This window comes from Diorhabda sublineata, chromosome X (genome assembly GCF_026230105.1).
Source record: "Diorhabda sublineata isolate icDioSubl1.1 chromosome X, icDioSubl1.1, whole genome shotgun sequence".
NCBI classification, from domain to species: domain Eukaryota; kingdom Metazoa; phylum Arthropoda; class Insecta; order Coleoptera; family Chrysomelidae; genus Diorhabda; species Diorhabda sublineata.
The window spans coordinates 35,821,812-35,845,437 of NC_079485.1; the positions used below are offsets into that span (position 1 = coordinate 35,821,812).

At 31.6% G+C, this 23,626-nt stretch overlaps 1 protein-coding gene across 1 annotated transcript in view; it reads right to left on the reverse strand.

Annotated features, from left to right (window-relative positions):
* Positions 1-2,807: 2,807 nt before the first annotated feature.
* The window catches only part of LOC130451125 (uncharacterized), a 28,743-nt gene continuing 7,924 nt past the window's right edge, over positions 2,808-23,626 (reverse strand). The window contains exon 3 of the mRNA XM_056789945.1: positions 2,808-6,093. Coding sequence (XP_056645923.1) covers positions 5,780-6,093 — 314 coding nt within the window. The 3' untranslated portion in view covers positions 2,808-5,779. The remainder of the gene's footprint in view (positions 6,094-23,626) is intronic.

The window sequence follows — 23,626 nt, forward strand, 5'->3', positions numbered from 1 at the left end:
TAAAATATTGATAGAAGGCGAGGAAGTGGAACAAGAGCTTTTAAAAAATGAACCAAGCGTCTCGACAGTTTTAGCATCCACAAACGTTATCTCTGAAAAATCAATTGCCATAATGCAAAATACAAGTGAGTTAATAAGCCAGTATTTTCTAGGTATTGCACATAACCCATTATTTTCCTTTCAGGCAATTCGCTGACGGCAAGTGAATCTAACATATCCATTCAAAAAAAAAGAAACGAAACACCACAACCTGGGCCAAGTGGTCTGTAATAATAATGAGTATAGTAACAATGATTCTACCAAAATATTCAGAGACGTGACAAATAAATTCAAAACAGAAAAATCACAATCTAAATTTACTATAACTGAAGATCACTACATCTCATCTGAAGTAGAAGCTTGTAAATTATTGATTTCCTTGGTGATTTTATTTTAGATCAATATGGTGGGATTCTTGATCGTTTGTGTCCATTGCCAAAAGCAACTAAAAAAGCGGTAAAAGGAAGGCTACGAGCAAGAAGTTTTAACAAGCACACCCTACAAGGCAGTACTTGATCAGAATTTGGAGGAGAAAAATAGGCAAACTGTTGAAAAAGACTTGACAAAAAAGACAAAAAAAAAACAAAATCTAAAAAGAAAATCAAATTTATGCCAAGCTTCTAAACAAAAAGGAAATGGTACTCTTGGATAACACACTGCGTACTTTCGAGGGAAGTGAGATCCAAGAGGACGCATTTTGAAAATTTTGTTTTTATTTCATTTTTCGTTAACCATAATAGGAAATCGTTAATTTTTGATTCGTTTTTGTATTCTCAAATATTTCTCAGTGGAATAAATATTTTTTTTTGAAAATTGATTGAGTATAACTTATTTATAAGCCCATAAAAAGTTATGTGCGTACTCTCTAAGGCGACCTTACCCTACCAACATAAAGTTATTAGGTAGTGGATTTTAAAAAATTATTCAGCGATCAGTTGTTCCTAAAAATTCTACTAAATACATTAATTGTTCTGGACTTTGCACTAATTTTAAGAAATAATAATTAGACAACTACGTAAAATTAAATTGAGAATTAAAAGATACGTCATACATTTTGAGACTGTGATCGTTAGAAACCAATATGTAGCAAATACTGCGGAGAGATTGAAATTCAACAGTGTCGATTCATCTACGTATATATAGGGTGTTCCATGCAAAAAAACAGGAGGTATAGTTTAAAATCGAAACTTGAAATTTTTTATTTTTCGTACACTGGAACGGGGATTTCTTCAATGATCCTGTTTCATTATAGAATAGTTATATTAGCATCTCTCACCTTATTTTATATTCAATCTTTTTGTTGAGATTTAGTTTTAAGAAATAGAGATATGACTTAAAAAATTTCTCAAATTTTTTTCCAAGAATAGATTCCACGAGAAAAAAAGTATGATACTGTATTTAATGTTTTGCAACTTTCTTTCCGAATCTATTGGTGTTAATAGGTGACTATTTTGATTTATATTTTTTTAAAATAATCAATGATTTTCAGTTATAGTAGAACTAAATCTCGGTATAGAAATTTTAACAGAAATATTGTGAGGGTTCGCCTTACAGGGCACAATTTGGTGGTTAATCATTTGCCTGTACGCCGAAATCACTTCAATTCCAATAAAAAAGTGAAAATAGGATGATATCTTGGAAGGAGGTAGACTGAGGAGATTTTGTTACAAATAGAATCATCATAATTGCATATATGGTCAAGCACGTCCCGAATTTTTTGCATAAATTTAGTAACACCCTGTATGTCTAATAGTATACACGTGTCGCAGTCTCAACGTAGCATAACATACAAGTGGATATTTATGATGATTCATATATAGAAACACACCTCGTGGACTTAACGATAGTTCTGTTTTTAATGCAAATAAAATAGACTACTTTCAAATGTTGACAAATAATATATTTTCACTAAATTTTCCTGCGGTAAATATTATCTTTTTATTCAACGATTTGTTACTTAAGAAAACCACGCTTCACGAATTCTTAGAAACAGCTTGAAATTTGATAAATTCAATAGTAGTCTGGTCAACTACTTTAGCGGTAAATTCATGATATATGAGTATTTTTTTATTCAATTCCCATACAAATTAAGAAACAATAATAAATACTTGCTGATTCTCTACAAACAACTATAGAGATGAATAATTTTCTAATTAGATAAGTTGATCAAATCTCATTCGAATTTCATTTATTCCATAGGTAAACTAAAACACAAGATTTTTTATGTTAGTTTAAGGACTTCCCATCCTTATCTTTTTGTCTGCAAATGATATAAAAACACGTAACTTTCGGCTCAAGTATATCAGATTGATGAATATTTAATTCTCTTTCCAATGGTCCCCTACCTACATACCTTCTCGGTTTGATTGTAATTAGAAGAGTAAGTGGCACCCTTGATCCAATCTTTTGGAATTTTGAAAAGGATCTGACTATGTGAATTCTCCCGTCCCTTCGAGTCTCATGTTTCATTAATTTGATTGTCAAAAGATTTAGAAAATAACAAATGTTTTTTTATAACGTTCTTTTCTCTGCTCACCCACTTCGGAGCTATCGTATAATCCACAAATTTAAGTAAAGATAAAAAAATGAGACGTAAAATCCTCCTTGTGTTGTGGATTCTAACATTCGTATATTATCCATCCATTTTCCATATTTACTGTTTTCAACTGTCAATGTGTAGGTAGTTTATTATTTTATACGATCAAAAAATAATGATTCAAAAAATCATGATGTAGGTATTTTAGGAAATTATTATGAATAAACAAGCATTTCAAATAATATTTTTATTTCATAAAAATAAATCTTGAGAAAAAAATTTGAAAATAAATTAATTAAGAGTTCCTACGTTAATTAATGCGAATTCTTCTGTTGAATATGTTTCACTGATGGATAATCAATAGCAAAAAGTTTAGACTGATATTCTCTTGGTCCTATTTCTTGAAGAAAGCTCTACTAGCAATATTTATCTTGATATTATGAGGAGGTTTACATCACTAGCCAGAAACTCAAATTTATGTAAATGGTAATTTTTACATTTTCAACAAGACAATGCTTCCCCACATTATTTTTTTCCTTCCGACAGTGGTAAAGCGATAATTTCCCAGGTAGAAGAATGACATTCGAGAATACAATATTTAACTTCATTATATTTCTCTCCTTGGAAACATCTACAACACAACCTGTTGATAGTGATGAAAACGATTTTATTACCATTTAGATCAAAAGTGAAATTTTAAACATTTCATAAGAAATTGAAATGTCTTTCTCGCATACTGGTAAATATCCAATAAATACTCATCTTCATATCGGTGCAGGCAAGTTGTAATTGCTTCTGTAAGTTAAGAAAGCTATTTTACAGAAACAAAAAATAATAATTTAAGGTGCCATAGAGAAGAGAATGAAACGCCCACATGGATGATTTTCCACTGAACTCCTTCCTATTTAGGATTCTTAGGGTATCCAAAAATATTCATTGAAACAGTACCCCTTGTTTTAATATATTCTAATTTTATATACTGGAAAAAGTTTTCGAAGAATGGGAAGATTTTATATTATCAGCCATATCAGCCATCAGCCATATATCAGTATGCATTTGCAAACCAGACATTTTCATGATGCAACTTAACTAAATAAAATTGTAAATAACATTGAATTAAATTAACTCTCCTTAAAAAATCGTGAGAGTGAATATATCTTACGCAATAAAAGGGAAGGATGCATAACTTATAGATCTGTTTCGGTATATCTGTTATTTTTATATATTCAATGTTATATTTATGAATTTGAATTAAATTTCAATATAAAATACTAAACATCATCCATTCACAGGACTCATTTGATTAATCAGGATAAATTCTATACTTGAATACACCGTAGATAAAAAATAAATTCATCAGATACTATCATAATTCTAAACGTCTACTTCTTTTTATAGTAGAAATCTTTAGTCTAAGCCCGTAAAGTAGAAATAGAAACAGAACAAATTCTTAGAAGAAAGAAATGTTCTATTAAAAATTATACCTGGTATAACCTACACAGGTTATACTGATATTGTTTGAAAATGATTTATGGTATTTCAAGGCGTTGCGGGGCAGTTAAATCTTTTGAATAATTTGTTAGATTTCAACCATTTGGAAAATCTAGCACCACACTATTCGGTCTTTTAATTCAACAATAAGAATCGAGCGTTTGAGTCTCATATGAGCACTGTACATATATTTTTTATACCGTACTTATATTGCAAAATGAATAGCCAGGTTTTTACGCTTTATAATATCAATAACATGGAACTTCAGTTATAAATGATCATTAAACGAAAGAGCCACTCAGGTTTGTTGGCACCAATAAGCATGTGCGCGCATTGTTTCCGTTGGCATCCGCTAAGAAGCGCTTGTAGCAAATATGACGACAAAAGAGAGCTTTTCATGTTTTGAAGTTTACAAAAACGGAAATTGGAGTACATGGTGTATTCCGTATTATATTCGATGGCATTTCTAAAGAGTCCTTCACGCGTAACCCAAAGAAATCCATACGAAAGGCTAGTCGTGAATTAACAATTCCTGTAACAACTGTTACATCAGACTATGGTTCTCTAACGAAATATCACTACATGACGATAAAAATTTCTTCAACAATGTCATCTTCAGTGAAGAATCTAACTTTGACCTTAGTGGACATGTAAACATCCATAATATGCCGGCGATAAAATTATGTGGTATATTCTTTGGTGAAGCAACTGTAACCAATACTTTTTATCTTGATACTCCACAACTAGGTTATTATCTTAGTTGGAAAAATAAGAACAAGAAAACTTTATTAACAATATAGAGTGTGCACTATCTTGTTAATAAAATTTTCTTGTTCTTATTTTCCAAACATAAACAAGTACGCAATTACCCGATCGCTGCATGGACCTAATAATAGGGTTAGTTTTCCATGGCCCCCAAGGTCACCCTATCTGGCGCCTTGTGGTTATTACGTTTGGGACCCTAAAGGATCGTGTGTATATGTCTCGACTACCAGCTGACTTTCCTGAGTTAAAAGACAGGATTGAGGTAGCTGTTGCAAAAATTACTCGAGAGACTCTGGCTAATTTACTTATCGTTTTTACGTGACTATGTGATGTGTTCACATTGAATACTTGTGATATGGAAAACTGTTTGAGTTGCTCTTTCGTCTAATGCATATTCATAAATGTAATAAATCTTTTAACGCGTAAAAGCCCTGCCAATCATTTCGAAAACCCGTATAATACGTAATAACAAATTATACAATATAAAAATCAGTCACATAATTACAAGTCTTTCCATGATTTTGGTTCACTATAAAAACAATGTACAATAATTATCAATAGTGTTATAAAATACAAAAAATTGTCTTGGAAAGTCTATCAATATACACGATTAAACATTAGGCTGCTGAGCACGAAGTACATATTATATTATATGAAATCTAAAAAATAGTGACTTTTACACAGCAATAAAACAATATATAAAAATATCAACAATTTTTAAATGCACAATTTTTGTAATACTGATAGATTCATTAGTAATTACAAGTTTGTTCAATCAATTATAGATATTCATAGCTTAACGCTTAATTAATATCCATAGGAAATCTGGTACTACTTGGAAAGGAAGCCACATATAAATTTGCGGTACATATTTTTTAAATATTAAAAGTTGGGAATGAAAAAAGTATAAGTATCCGTTCGTGGTAACCATTTTTAATTTTGCCTGTTTCAATATAAAATAATTAATATAGCGATGAAAAAGGCAAAATATTGACTAGCTTCGACTTCAAACCCCTTAGAATGTACATAAGTGATAATTGTAGCATTCTGTTTGGGTTTTATTTCAATTTCCTGTTCTTTTGAAACGTCAAATACCATTTTCGTTCCACTGCCTTCAATTAAATCTTCGTCATCTGTAATATCTGGAAACTTTTGACTTTTTTCGTTACAAAGATCGGTGGGACAGAAACAGTATTCTACCCCATTAGCTTCTTTGCAGTCATTAATTTTATATGTTTCGCACGATCTTGTCCTTCTATCACCTAGGAAAGTTACTAAATATAGTCCTAGAAACACTGACTCATTGTCATTATATTCCACACTATAAATTTTATACACGATGTTTAAGCGAAAACTACTCTAAATAACTGTGGAGATTATATATCAACTTTGATTTCAAGCTAGAAAGATTTCTCCATATTTCATCATAATACTTGTGTACCTAATATCATCTTACACAGTCATCTCCTTAAACAATTCGAGTGATACCTCATTTAAATATATAAAATATTCATATTTCTTAGGAAATTTGTCGATGGGGAGCAACTGTTTTAATTTTCGATTTTAAACAGAAAAACACGAAAAACAGTGTTTAAATCCTTCTTTGTACAAGGGCGGTTTGACTGAAATGTTTGACAGAGATGCCTTCCTCTGGGCCTTCTTTAGAAATATCGGCAAGCTCAGTGATATGTTCTCTCTGTTGATCATCCAATATGGTGGGCATGATGGTTGTCGTTTTGGAGGTTCCCCTTTTGGAGTTGTATCCGCACATGTCGGCCTGCCTCTATGAGCTATTTAAAATAAGAGCTTATGGGGCGATCGTCCTTCGGTGAGGTTGAAACTCGCCCTCCCCGTCTTGGGTGTAATAATTACTCTTCTCAATCACCAGGGCCTATATACATAGTCCAGGGCCAGACTAGCCGTGGAAATTTTAACCATAAGTCCAAATATCATGTAAAAGAGCAGAGCGAATACCGTCAGGACCCAAGGTTTGTATACGCTTAAAAATGTTAATGTCTAGCGAACTCCTAGGTATTTTGGATGGGTTAGGTTAGGTGCCAATTATTAAAGTGGCAACACAGGTAGTCACTAACAAGCAGTTGGCCAGGTCATATCGAAGTAGGAGTATATACCGAAATTATATGAAAATAATTCCCCTGACTAACTGATTGTAACGGTAAGTTTACTATAAATCTGAGAGAACGGCTGTGTTTCATATCGTCTAGTTTTCGCGGGGCTCGTTTCCATAAATTCATTCATCAACTTTGAAACATTCAAATGACCATTCTTGTTATTTGGATGATTATTATTATATATATAAACTCCCTAATTTTTATTCTCTGCCAAACGGTATAGATCCATTTTTACAACGCAATATAGTAGGTAAATGTACCTCAAAGTTCCATTCACGTGCATAGAATGGAATTATTATTAATTCAATTATTGATACCAAAACGAAGGGTTAAGATTAGATAAAAATTAGTTGATATGCTATCCAGTTCTGTATTTGGATAATTCGACCTAGAAATAAGAGGTCATTTTAATTTCGTGTTACTATTATTGAAATCCAAAATCAAAACAGTTATCTCAACAACCTAAATCATAAAGTTTATGAAAAATTATAGACGATTTTAAAGATAATTCAAGCGATATCACTGGACTCCTCCGCAATTAAAATTTTCTGAGGAGGTGACTGTGACTTACGTATACAAGTATGTTTAAATACAATCAAGTACACCACTTCTTTATAAAGTTTGTACCGGAGTGATTTAGGGTTAGTACTTTTCATTAGGACATCGTATATAATAATATATTGAGTAATTGTTCTTCTAAGTTTTCAATTCAAGGTGATTGATATTTTATCATTGTATGTATTTTCTGTTCCATGATTAGTCTTGACTTCAATAAACATCGGGTACTCACCTATAATAATACCTGAATAGGTAGTTGGTAATTCCAAAGATTTATTTCAGGTGAGTACTCCAAAACTCTCGACAAAAATTGTCAATGGAGAGTGAGGGCGTGAAACTCCCCATAAAATTTTAAATTCTGTTACAATGTGCCAACTCCTGATCGTGGTTGTTATGAAGATTAGACAACTCGTGACGGAAGATTATGCAGGTCGGCATTTTAATTATAAAATGCGAAACAAAAATAAAATCTATATTTACAGTGTACCTATTTCAGTAAAAAATATTTTACATTCAAAACACATAACAAAAAGTACTTTGGACAATATTCAAATGTCAAATTAGTCAAATCATTGTCCAATAAAAAATATTCTCCTCGGTCAGTTTTTAAAAAATTTGGATTATTAATGAAATTGTAAATTTAGGTTATGTAACCTAATCTAAAGATTTTAGAAATTTTTGGTTTTATATTTTGGATTTTCCAAGTTTACAAAGTGGATTAGGTACTAAATTCCAAGTAATACTCTTGATGAATCCGTCACGAGTTGTATTATGTATTGGGACTACTTTTTCGTTTACCTGAAATATCCTCGTCTCGAGTTGACACATCCTTATTTCTAAGGATTAAAAATCATCACTAGTTGTAGGCACACCCGAAAATTAAATCATTTAAACTGAATATATTTATTACAATATTGTTAGTATGACCCTAATAAAATTGTTGAAATATTAGTATGTAATTCTTGGTTAAACCGAATTCAGAAAACGCGTTATAAATTTGATTGTAGCAATAACATTGTCTATATATTAAATTACCCAATTTTTGTTATTCGCGAACTCTATTGGTAATTATGATAATATTAGTACAATTATTAAACTTCAAGGCGATTTCCGATAATGTGATCTATAACAATGGAAATGTTGCTAACCAGAAGACTTTATGTGATACTATAAATGATTGTATCCCTTCAGAGAAGACTATAACCAACAAGAAAAATAAATGTGGGATAATAGCTAGAATCACTACCTATTCCTTCCCAATATTTGATGATAATATTATCACTGACTCATAGATTCTCTAGTCAAATTCACTGATGGACCAACGGCAAAAAAATGGAAGAAATCCTATAAAAACCCGACATGGGTTAGTACCCAGACCTCACACCCATACAGTACAGTCGGCATAATAATTGTTTTGTACAATCTTCTATATTTGATACTGTGGATGTTCTTTTTGCTCTCACAATATCATTAAGGACCTCATTGCTATCCGATTATCAAGCTCTTTCGTTTCATTTTCAAAATGATATTTCTCGTTTTCAGTCCCGAAAGATATGTTTTCCCGTTGAGGCTGAATCTTTTTGATTCCTTTTCCAATCTACTGAATACTTTTTCTAATTCCCCTCGGGATATGACAAGTAATACAAAATTTACTCCCTTAATATGGTGAAATTTGATACTTACGTTGATAAATTAAATATTCGCTGTATTTCCGCTTTCCTTATGATTACTTTCAATGCAAGCTTCAGCTTTTCTAAAGCCTCATACAACTTTGTCCTCTCTATTATATCGTGAGCTTGCTTATAATCTATGAACATTAGATGTAGTTCTAGATTTTAGTCTTGATTATTACTTTGTATTGTATGATTGCTCTTTATTGTTTTAAGGTAGAAATCTGGTTCGACGTGCTTCGCCCCTCCCTAAAGCCTCTTTAATCTTCACCGACCTTTTGGTTATGAATTGGTCCCGGTTTGTTTATTATTATTGTGGTCAATATTTGGTAGATCACATCCAGTAGTCCGACTGCACTTGAATTAAATAGAAAAAAATTATTTAAAATTTGGGCGTAATCAAGCTCTATTCTATCATGGAGTGTTTAAAGTCCCTGTTTTTTACCAAGATATGAGTGTGCTAAAATAATAGTAGAAAATATGCAGAATGAATTATTTCTCGAGATCATAAAGAAGTAAGATAAGATTAAATTAGAAGAGAAATAAGGCTATGTAAGCCCCGTAAGCACATTCCGCTAAAGATCTCTTTTTCATTCTCCTGCTATTTACTGTTCCGACAGAAAGCTCACTCATCTTCTTTGGACAGCTTCACTATTGCAACGCAGGTGTTCAGTTGTCTCAATGACTTCTTGGCAGAAGCGACAAGTATCATCGTTATTTTCTTCAGTTCTAATTTACCGAGTGATAAAGCCTGTTTGGTTAGATGTTTAACATAGCCTCCTTTTGTCATTAGATCATTTACCAGGATATAATATTTCTGTTCTACTTCGTCGATTTTGTGGAATCAACTCGATTTCGATTGAATTACAGAGTTATGACAATAACCGTCACATCATGAGAGCAGTCGATTTTAATCAATAGATAAGATGTATCATTGTGTTGGTATAAAACCATTAATTTTCAAAGATAAATGGGCTATCCAACCGTAGTATTGTTCAATTCGAACAAACCTCTTTGGCTTTTATAGCAATAAAATCTCATTAGGAATGCAAAGGGACCACAGAGTGACCCAATGAATATTTAAGCCACTTTCATAGTTTGGCATTGATTTCATTATAAAAATTTTTTTATCAAGTGCAGGTAGTACCCCCCGGGTTAGAGTCAATATATGGGTTTAGCTTATTGTTATCCATTCACAAACACTGAAAATATTGTGCCAAAGGCGTGCCGGTAGGATACTAATAATAAGGAAAAAATTTTATTTCAACAAAATAAAAATTAGGCATTATGTACATAGTAATAGGTATACTTATTTTTTATTTAACATTATACAAAAAATACATTATACAAAATTAAATTATAAAAAATCATAACATTAATGGGTCGACGGTCCGATCGATCAAGTAGTCAAGATCCCACACTTTCTCCTCTTCTTTAATGACATGCAGGACTGCTTTTCGCCAGTTCTCTGATATCACCTCCTTAATGGCTTGATCAAACAGTAGCTTAACGTCTTTCATTTTGAATGTCGTGTTGTGTCTTGCTACAAATGCTTTCACTTTCGCCCATATAAGTTCTACAGGATTTAGTTCGAAATGACATGGCGGTGCGCAGCACAGTTACACTATGTTTTTCTGCTATATCTTCCAGGGCGTATTTCATAAAACGATGCTTGTGTAAATTTGCTATAGCTATAGTTCTTTTTTCATCAAATTATCTTCAAATTCAATACTTTTGGTGGTTAACCAATCAACAACTTCTTGTTTTCTCCAAGATGAAGTTGGAGTTTTCTCTATGCGCCGAGAATGATAACTTGGGTTATCCATAACTACTACTGAATCAGCCGGAAGATATTTTATCATTTCATCGAAATAGTGTACAGTACCAGTAAAAGAGTTATACAGTTACGCTTTTCCAAGGCAAAATCCATATTTGTCAAAGTGGCCCATAAAAGTTTTTTAGTTATCAACGGAATACTGTCATCCTGGCTAAGCTCCATTAAAATCTTATCTAGGGTGGGTATTTCTTTTTTAAAATCAAAAAAAGAGTGAACTTTTCCTCGAATTACACTTTTGGTGTCTTCATCAAGGACTTTTACTGCTCTGCCTGGACTTTTCTTGGCCTGATATCTTTCTCGCCCGCAATAATTTAAAAACGGTGGACTTTCCAACTCCTGTCATTAGGGAACATCGGTCGACAGTTTCATGTACAGTAAATTTCGGGTAATCGTATTTTATGCAATCGTGTACATTTATAATCATAAGTTTTTCATTCACTGATAGTGGAGAATTATTGGAACATCTTTTCACTGGTGTAAATGTCGCCATTTTATTACTATAATCTTATATTACTGTGAACAGTACTTATGGTTCAACAGCAAATACTGATGCGTTAAACTAAACAAATATACTTATAAAGGTCTAACAATTTTGGGTAAAGCACCATTGCCCTTACGGCGGCGCATGGTTAAGCCGAATCTGAAATAGGGTTGGAATTAGGCAGAAGCACTAATAGAATGTTAAACGGTACCTGTTAAACGCAACATAACTATATAATCTACTACCTAAGTAATTCCTATACAATATTTCAAGACCTACACCTATGGGCGACACCGAAATTGAGCCAAACTGGACGGAATTCCCCATTTTATTGCTCTATACATTTCCGAAATAGTTTATAAAACTATTTCTTACTTATAAGCCAAATATTAATACCCTAAAATCTTTTTATTTATTCAAGTTAGGGTATTACAGTTAATACTCATACCAGTATTAAAAAAATCCATTTTGAAACAATAATCTGATACATACAACAAGTTTTTTAATCATTAAAACGATGTCACAACAAATACTTCAGCTTTAGGAATTCACAAAATAAGCCTTTTTTTCTTTGGAACTCCGACATCTCAACATAACGATATAATATATATATATATATATATATATATATATATATATATATATATATATATATATATATATATATATATATATATAATATTCTATAATAGACTATAGAATGCAGATCATTCACAAAATAGGAAATATCTAGTTCACCTAAAATGTACGACAGTTTTTATGACTAAGATTTAAATACAGACATCTAAATCAAAAAGGAAATATTGATCCATCTGATTTGTCACTAGATTTTAAGATTTTAGTATGACTATCTCGAAAAACCCTCAAATATATCAAGAAATGTAAATAAGCAAATCTTTTAGAAATAACATGTAATCCTCAACCTCGGTGACGTGTGCACAAAATTACTTTAATATAAAAAATACTAACTTGTTAATATTAAGTACCCACATTTAGGTTAGGTTAGGTTAGTAGTGCAAATAAAATTTTTCTTTGAATCATCTTCGTTTCATAGTACATTTGGGTTTTTTCCCAGTTGACATTTTATGTGCAACTTTAATGATCCAATTCATCCGTTGCTTCAAAAGTTTATAAATGGTTACTTCTCAAATTACGGTCATATTTGAACACTTGGCGAATATACTTAGAAACTAAAAAGTTGCAAGTTTTTAGTGAAAAAGACATTGCCTACTTTCTGAAAGAAGCTTCTGAAAAGCAACGAATAAGCATTACTCATTGGAGTTGTTGGATTGACAAAAAAGAAAATTAACTTTTCTTCGCATAAGTACTCGTATATTTAGATATTTCAGAAGGAGTTTGGTAAAGTAACCATTAACAATAATAATAATTAATAAAAGATGAAGATATGTAGAGAATTTGCTATAACTGGATGTGTTAAATATTCAAATTAAAAATATGGTAAATTCCATAATTAAATAGGAAATTGCCAAAAATATTCTTGAAGAAATTTACATGTAAAATACGCAAATTAATGTTAAATAGAAAACTATGTTGTGTGATGGTGTCAATATCGCTAATTTTTCAAATCGTGTTGTTGGATTTATAAATATATATTTTTTATTTATAATGTTAAATGTTTAATCTTAACATTAAATTCAATGACCATGGAGAGTAGATTCAACTAGTTTAGTTTTTCTCTTTTTCTCACAATTTATGGCCAATGTACTTGTCATCAACAGTTGCGATTTATTTCACATTTCGTAGTTTTTATGAAAACTAAAACGTTTCAATATGTCAGTAAGGATCACAAACAAAAACTATATATTCACCTAAACACTACTAAAACCAATTTAGAGACTTATGCACACCGATACTTTTTGTATGAACCTCGTAATTGAAGAATATAAGTAGGTTGTCTAATGAACCAAGTTGAACTTGTTGCCAACATATGATCATTCCGTTGTTACCTACTTGTATCCTCGTGGGACACAAATTTCTGATTAGTGATGAATTTATATACTCTTCGCAGGTCTCAGATTCTGTGTTACCCGAGCCATCAGCTTCGTAATGTAACAAATTGTCGTAATCAAAATCGCTCAACGAAAAATAGAACTTTGTCTACGTTCAGCCCATTACTGAAGAATTCAGCTTGTCTATAATATCTCTGACACAGAAACTTGTCTACTAACATTAAAACCAATAAAAATTTAGAGGAATTGTGCTCCCTCTTGTAGGTGGTTAGAGATGTAAACTTAAAAATACCATTTTTTCTAATATCTCTATATAACCATAATTACAATTTATTTATACTACATATTTCCTGTTTTCTATACATTTAATTGAAGCTGCAACTTTACTACTTTAAATTTATCATAACTGTCTATCCAATAGATATTCTGTTTATTACCATTATTACCACTTTTGCTTCAGAACATCCTTATTAAAAGTATGAATTATTAAAATAATTGCAAATTAACTATATAATTTCCAAGATCGGACAGATGTATGGAGAGCAATAAATAATGGGAATTAATTCGAAACAGAGGCGTATTCGGATTGCTTGACGGATTTATATATTTCAGTAAAAAGTAAACCTTTTGCACCGAGTTTCGGACGTATAAAATGGGGAATTTCGTCCAGTTCGGCTCAATTTCGGTGTCGGCCATAGGTATAGGTCTTGAAATATTGTGTAGAGATTACTTAGGTAGTAGATTACACAGTTGCGTTTTGCGTTTAACGGGTACCGTTTAACATTCTATTAGTTCCTCTGCCTAATTCCAACCCTATTTCAAATTCGGCTTAACCATGCGTTGTAAGGGCAATGGTGCCTTACCCAAAAGTTTTAGACTTTTATAAGTATATTTGTTTAGTTTAACGCATCAGTATTTGCTGTTAAGCCATAAATAGTGTCACAGTAATATAAGATTATAGTAATAAAATGGCTACATTTACACCAATGAAAAGATGTTCCAATAATTCTCCACTATCAGTGAATGAAAAACTTATTGTTTTAAATGTACACGATTGTCTAAAATACGATTACCCGAAATTTACTGTACAAGAAACTGTCGACAGATGTTCCCGAATGACAGGAGTTGGAAAGTCCACAGTTTTTAAATTATTGCGGGCGAGAAAGATAGCAGGCCAAGTGAAACCTCCCAAGAAAAATCCAGGCAGACCAGTAAAAGTCCTTGATGAAGGCACCGAAAGTGTAATTCGAAGAAAACTTCACTCTTTTTTTAAAAAGAAATACCCACCCTAAATAAGATTTCAATAGAGCTTGGCCAGGATGACAGTATTCCGTTGATAACTAAAAAACTTTTATGGACCACTTTGAGAAATATGGATTATGCCTGGGAAAAGCATAACCGTAAACACTTTTACTGGAAAGCGATTAAATTGTTTGCTGGCGACGAAAAAACTTAAGAAGTATAAAGCAATACAGAACAGAGCAGAAGAAAATCTTGATGAGACGTGGATTATATTACAGTACCAAAAATGTGGCAAGACAAAAATATAACCAGTGCTCGCCAAGCTTTCATGGAAGGCCTGTCAACGGGTATTAAGGTGCCTTCAGGTAAAGGGAAAAGACTAATAATCGTCCATATTGGAAGTGAAGAGGGATTTTTGAAAGATTGTTTGCTAACCTTTCAGTCGTGCTCCATATGGGAGATTACCACGAGGACATGGATTCGGATGTTTTTGAAGAATATTTTGATGAAATGATAAAATATCTTCCGGCTGATTCAGTAGTATTTATGGATAACGCAAGTTATCATTCTCGACACATAGAGAAGACTCCAACTTCATCTTGGAGATAACAAGAAATTATTGACGGGTTAACCACCAAAAGTATTGAATCTTCTTGATCGATCGGACCGTCGACCCGTTAATTATAACGGCAAGAGGAGATGACAGTTCCTCAGATGACGAAGAATATTATGATTTTTTCTAATTTAATTTCTGTATAATGTACTTTTTGTATAATGTTCAATAAAAAATAAGTGTATCTATTACTATGTACATAATGCCTAATTTTTATTCTGTTGAAATAATATTCTTTCCTTATTACTAGTATCCTACCAGCACGTCTTTGGCACAATATTTTCAGTGTTTGTGAATGGATAACAATAGGCTAAACCCATATAATGACCCCAGCCCGTGTACTACCTGCACTTGATAAAAAAACATTTTTTACCATGAAATCAATGCCAAACTATTAAAGTGGCTTAAATATTCGTTGGGTCACTCTGTGGTCGCTTTACATAAATAAACTATAGTGACGCTGTTATTTACAATAGTCTCTGCTGCAGAAAGAAAAAAGTAGAACCTTACACATGCTGTGTGTTGACAAGAAATAAGAAAATATCAGATATTGTATCATAATGTATGATATACCAGACGTAAAGTTATAATATCCACAAATACTAAAATTACAATAAATTATAAAACACCATAACATTCGTTAACCTTCAACTTATAGTTAATAAGTTAAAAGTAAAACCCACAGAAATTATTTGTGTATTTTAATAACGTGGATTCAGCTAATAATAATTTATGTGTTACTTTATAGACGAAGAAATAATACCACCTGTTCCATCTGCAACAACCGGAAACCTCAGATATTAACTACTTAAATTTGTTGTCTACATAAAAATCTCAAGGACTCACGCTTTCATGCTATTTGAACCTAACGATTATTCAAATATACTGAATAATTTATAGAGGTTAGCCATTTTCCAACTAATTATTTATTTAAGGCAAGACAAAAAAATTATTGACTTTTATAATGGTATAAATATTGAAAATTAAAAAAAAATCATAAAATAGGAACCAACTACGAAAAGCACATAGGCGAGGCGTCATAAGCGCAATAATATTGTGCTCTCTTATGTTATCTGCATTTATACTTCAGTGAAGTATTTATGACTGGTCCGTATTATTATTTTGTAGAAATTTCTTTGAACGAACTGGCAGCTATGCACGACATTCTCATGGTTCAAATTAGAGTTCGAATATCTTATTATATGCCGCACCACTTTAGAGGTGACATCAAATTGCCATATGTTGTCGGCTTTAGTGTACGAGGGTTTCCAACCGCAACGTGAAAATGTCAGCAGTTAACAATATAAGTTGGGAAATATATTAGCACATGCATTAAGATACAGTCTCTGAAATTTCAAACATTTTGGACTCTTAGTTTCTGTTTGACGATCGTACGCAAATGAACAGGAATTAAGATACTGTGTTCTATGACTCTGAACCATTATTTAGGATCGTAAAATTCAAAAGTGGCCGTATCAGTTTGACTGAAGACGAACGTTCGGAACAGCGGTATCATCGAAAAAGTTCACTATACTGGTCAAGCGTCCACGTATCAAAAGAACGCATTTGCCGTATACTGATTGAGAAGCCACATTTGCTCACTTTGTGCCATAAGCGCGTTCGAATGAACGTTTCCTTCCAGGCCTTATTGATGCGTTTTAAATAAAATGAGTTGGATTTTTACGTCAATTCACAATTTTAGATAAAACCTGAATCCACCACTACACTTCTAAAACGAAAAAACAGGCAAGACAGTGGACAGCAAAGGACGAACCTGCTTTGGAAAACGCAAAGACGGTTTCACCGGCGGAAAGTGATGGAATAGTCATTGGATTGTGTTCATCGACTATCTTCAAAAAATAAAACAATAGGTAAATTGAGAAAATGCAGAATAGTGATTGTATTTGAAGAAAAAGAAACTGCTTTTTTATCCGGATTACGCACATTCTCATACTTTGGTGATCGCCATGGCTGAAATTAATAAATTGCATTTCGAATTGATTGACCTTGGAATTTTACTTCAACGTCTCGTTTAAAATGTTCCTTTTTGTTAGTGGCAGTCTTGAGGCTTAATCGGAAGAAGAATAGTATATCATTTGCCAAAATATAAAAAAACATGATGCAAAGCTTACCCTACAGGATTTCTTCTTTGATAATGGGGAATTTACATGTATTATTTTTTCATACTTTTAATTCATTCTTCACATAGTATATGTCCAATTTGGCTTTTTTTCAATGTTACTTTATACAGATTTTAGATTATAACATCGATGAAAACCATGTAATAAAGCTAAAAAACCGTTTTATACGGATTGTATTGTACCAGAGTGTGAAAAATTAGAAGGACACCCAATAGTGTTTTCTCAAGTTCCGAGACATTCGAAAATAAGTGTGAAGTTATGAGAAGTGATGAAGTATCTTCCTATTTGCATTGTTGTGAAGATCATTTGAATGTAAGTATTGCTATATCTCGATGGCAACCTAACCTAATTAACAAAAGTTATAAAATTTTTATCTAAAGAACCATATATAGGTAGGTTTCTCAAGCTACACCTTTTATCTGTCTATCAAAACAATACAACTCATTAATTCATTTCACGGCAAGAAGACAGAAATAATTATGTACAATATAATAAGAAGTTGTTCCTCATATTTCCTTTGCGGAGTAAACCGCTACAAACAAGTAATTAAGAAGCAGGGTTCAGTACTTCTCACATTGATATTTGTAATGATTACGAAAAGATGGTGCCCATTTCTTCACAAATTGAAGTGCAGGCGAAATAAACTTTGACAAACCTGTGCAAGTGATTATAACAGCATATGGTTTTGCAAATTGGAAGGATGTTCTAATAAAAAAGAATGAATTTTATATTTGATTTTCACAATTCACACAAGTTCACAAACAAATTTTCACACAGTTGCTTACCATAATTCACTTCTATTATAACTTTTTTATTTGTTTTATAATTACGATTAGCATTACAAAAGCCTTTGCCTTTGCTTTGTTGGAAGTTTTCGATTTTCAATAAAAACACTCGAATTTTTCGCTCTACTTGAAAACATTAAATACTTAATGTAAGAATTCATAATTGTTCAACTTTCCTAAGCTTACTGTAAAATTTCATTAGGTGATTATTTGTGTCGCCAGTCACCTTACAATTATTTTTTGCCACCGACAGGAAACCATCAGTGTTTAAAGTTTTTGGAATGAGGTTACGCTTAGGTACATTGCAAATATCCTTCGTTTCTATTGGATTAATCCAGGACGTTATATTTGACGTCATTACCAATGATAATGTGTTTGAATTTCGCTGGCATTTTTTGCACTCTTCAATAATTATTAAGACTATAATGTCTCTGAGAAAAAAAATCAAGTGAATATTAACGACATGCATTTTCCCTATTCTATGGATCACCACAAATTCACGGTAAATACGGGATTTTCAGATAATGGTGAAGACGACGAGGATCCTGATAAAAGTATATCCGATGAAGAACTAGGATGTTTGCCTCTTCTTTTAGACTGTGATTTTTTTTGTTATAGACAAAATTTCTATTTGAATTAATTATTGACAAACAAATGGCTTATATTTTAATTTAAATAGCTTATTACAATAAAATATTGATACAGAGCAACGAGATAAGTATGTGCTAGTGCTTCCAATAGCAATTGCATATGCCTTTTTCATGAGGAGCAATCAAAAAACCACTTCGCTAACACGGGCGGATATGCAATATGAAACAAAAAATATTGTTCACTACTCGCATAAATTCAATAGAAACGATAGTCTATGCAGACTTTATTGGCATGTGTCATGGTGTTCTACCAATTAAAACGGTAAATTGTAAGTTTAAATTTGGTCCCTCATTTTATCAGGCATAAATAGTATCTAATAAATCTCAATTTTAACATTAAAAACTTCTAAGACTCGAGATAGTGGCGTTTCTTCCGTAGCGTCTGTGTACCGAATGAAATTTATTTTTACCATTGTATAAAGAATAAAATAGTAGGTTAACCTTATGAGGGTATCATTTGACGAGGTGGACGCTACCAATAGATGGCAGTGGAGAGTTGGCGTCCACAGGACGTCTTTCTTACTGTACGTCGTAGCTTGAATTACGTGTTTTCTTAGCTTTGGTTGCCGAATTACCCCAATAACAGATGGCGCCAAAATTATTTAAAATATTTTATTTGAACCTTAAGCTGTGTTGTGAAGTTTCTTATTTTGGGTGTCTGTTTCAAAGTTGCAATTTGAGTTCATTATTGTATTGTGTTCGTTATTGTTGAGTTTCGTTGGTTTTGCATTTGGATTATTTTTTTATTTGAGAATCTTTGAACTTGAATTTATATTTCATTTTTAGAGTAAGTGGATATTATTACAATTATTAATATACATCACTTATACAGCTTACAATTTCGAAAAAAAAACTGTATATTTAGCGAACTACTTACTAAAATGTATTTATATAAAAAATAATCACTTCTTCTTTTCAATTTTTTAGAAATGTGTGTGTGCTTCTTTGTTCCGTTGTGTATTTTTTATCTATTGTGAATAAATTTTCATTTATTAAACCTTTTTTATCAACCCTCGTATAAACAACTTCGATAAAAGCGGGTGCAGAAGGAACGTCGATTTGAACAAAAAATAAATTATTTAAGCAATTCCTAACAGAGTAATTCAATGTTTATTGAAAAAAATACTAATAATTTTGTATGACACTAATCTTCTACCTAGACCGATCGGGTGCCTTTTTCTTCTTACTGAACTGTTTCCTCTAGTTTCTCTGATCGAATAAACTATCGGAGGTTGTGTTCACGTTGGGTACGAATAACGCTAACAACGGTGCACAAAATCAAGAACTGGGCAGTGCTTTGCGGTACGATGAAGACTATTATTTTTCAAGCCTGATAGTGACAGTTACACCAGAATCAAAACAACACTCGACATCGTTATAGAGACAGGCAGAAGTTGATATTTGCCTCCCAGGAGAAAAGCATCATTTTGCTTCACAATAATGCCCGATCACTTGCGGCTGATCGTGTCCAAAATCTAATTAGAGTATTTGGTTAGGTTGATCATCCTCCCTATAGTCTTATCGCTCTTTTTTCTTGTTTCAAAGCGGTGTTTACTCATAAAACATTACTCGTACTTCTGATCGAAGTGCGCTAAATGGATCAAAATTCAAAATATAAAGACGGTGCGGGAAAGTAAAAACATAAAGATATATATTATGTAGTACCTCATCTTTTTATACAATTCAAAATATTATTTATCGAATAAAGGAAAAAAATATCATGTCACATTTGTGAATTTGCTCTAATTGACTATTTCCTCGGCCTATGATATAAATAGCTCCATCAATAGTACCAAAATTTTGAATTAATCACGATGTCTACCTCGTGATACCAATTGTTTATATTTATTTATTATATAATACATAATTTTATTTATATTTCTATTATCAAATGAAAAAACTTAAGAGATAAGATGAAAATAAACAGAGGAAATATCTTATCATCACATATTATATATGTAAACATTACTTGTTGAGTTATTTTTATAAAATAATTATCAGTTCTGATCGGATTATTTTTATTTTTGGCGAAACGAAACACATTAAAATTGAAATCTGGATTGGGTAATAACGACCGAAACACATTATAAACAAAATATAAATTCTCTCGATTATAAATCAATATGATGTGACTCAACTGTTATCAAATAATAATTGATGGAATTAAGTATACGTAGTTATTTTAATACCTTGGCCACTCTAATGGCATAATTATTTTGTTGATGGTTTATCTCCGTTGAGATTTGAAAGTGACATAAATTTTAAAAAAAGATTGACATTACTCAGTATGTTTTATAAGTTATCAATTATTGTTCTCAATTTCCGAGACAAACTCGAATAAACAACCAAAAAAGCATTTCATCACTTGTGCAATACAAAATTCAAAATGAATTTTTTTTGTTCATTAATATACTTATAATTTTCATACTTTTGATGGCGCCGAATAGCCACCCATATATATATATATATATATATATATATATATATATATATATATATATATATATATATATATATATATATATTATATATAGACATATATATATAAATATGTATATATATTTATATATAAGCGGTTTTTACACCAAAGTAGACTAACTTTAATATATTTCGAATACTTATGTATTCATCGTCTGGGAAATAATTAATTAAGATTTCCGGTGATTTTTGATATTATTAAAGCTCGGAAAATATATTGAAGTTAGTCCACTTTGGTGTTTCCATGCCACGTTCCCAATAAAAAACCGCTCATAATATAGTTGGCAAAGACTTCTTTACAATTCATATATATATATATATATATATATATATATATATATATATATATATATATTAGGGGTTGATGTTGTGGTACGTATAGCAACGTGTTATAATAATGACTAATATTTTCGTGAGAAGAATTGTATTATTTTTTAAAAATATCTACATGCGTTCAAAGTTTGACAATAAGCCTAGACAATTTCTTGCAAAATAACTTGGAATTCATTGGAGATTGATTGATAATACACTCATCAACAAATTGAAAATTATTGAAAAGTTGAATATAGTGAATAAAAAGGAAGTGATTAAGAAACAAATACTTTAATCAGTAATTCGATTTGTCTTAATTTAGTAGTGGCTTTCTATTATTATTATTTTTAAAATTGAAAGTGAAGAGTAAGTATACTTAAAAAACATCCAGTACCTATTATATATGTGATAATTCAACGGTTCTATTATTGTTTTTTCATTTAGATATTTATTCAACCAATTTTTGTTTCGTATGTTTATTGCGAATGGTATTATGGCAGACGCTAAAAAAATCAGACAATACAAAACTAATGATAAACTATACTAAGAAATCTTCAAAAATGGAGAACCTTTTATCGAAAGTGGAGTTGAAAGTAAAGGAGTTCTTTGTCATTCTTATAATCTTTCAAATGAAAACTACAGAAAAATCTATTCATATCTAATTGGAGAGCAGCTTATTTTATCAGACATTATAGACATTCGCACAGTGTATTGTATAATTTCGACAAATAAAAAAATAATAAGACAAATGAATAAACGAAATAAGTCGCGATGAAGAACTGCTATTCACTACATATTTAGATAAACTGATATCAGAGAAAAACGATTTTCCAGTCCATCGAACGTTTTTTGCGCTATTCCATTGCGACTGTAGTGCACCATTTATGATTGGTCGTCAAATGATTTTATAACTTAATTAAAGCTACTACTACCCAAGGTACTGGTCATTAACATACAGCATTTAGTAGCAAAAAATCTGAGTGCTAGATTCCACGTTTCTTTACAATAATATCAAGAATATTTGGAGAAATTATTTTACTTTCGGTGTTTTGCTCCGCACACTAAAAATGCGTTGGCATACCAAGATTTGTAGCTGCAGGTTTAATCTCATCATATGTAAATAAAATTTAAGCAGAAAATAATACGCACGGTTTCTGTATCTGTAAATATTAGCAGAAATGCTTCAATACGATGTCATTTTATCATATTATATAAGTCATTTGATTGCAATATATTAGGATTTTAGTAATAGGTTTAAAGATCTCATAAATAAGCAAATACTCGATGGATAATAAATCCATGCGACGCATGATGAGTCTTAGAAGAGAATTACATATTGGAGGCCAGTGGCCAGTGACGAAGCTTTTGTATCCAAAGATTACCTCCTCAAACGATCCAAGAAGATTTTGAATACTTATCAGGAAAGATATCACCTGTAGGTTTTTAAAATATCAGATATCTATTTTTATGAAACACCAACTTGTGTTAAGTTATTACTACTAGTATTGTGATTTGTGGCTGACTGCATCTGTTCTCGTAATCTGAATCAAGCATTTCACGAATTATTCTAAAGGGATACGTAAATTCGTAGGTTTTTGTTGGAAGTCTGTTTTCTTCATAAGTGGCAATTGCATTTATCCATAATTCCTGTCAAGATGATAATCTTCAATAAAAAAGTAGTTTCCTCAATATTCCACCAATAACTATCGAATAAAAGTCGACGACCGCACGTATCTTGACAACCACAGTCAACATTTGGCCCGCCACATGGTTGCATTGTGGAGGATAGAGTTGAGAGCTCAGTGACGATCAATTTAAAATTAATACTTTATAGGTATAAAACACGAACGTGTTTACCATATCCATACATGTGAAAATACAATTTTATTTCTTAAATTTGTAAGCGAAGATATGCTTTGAAGATGG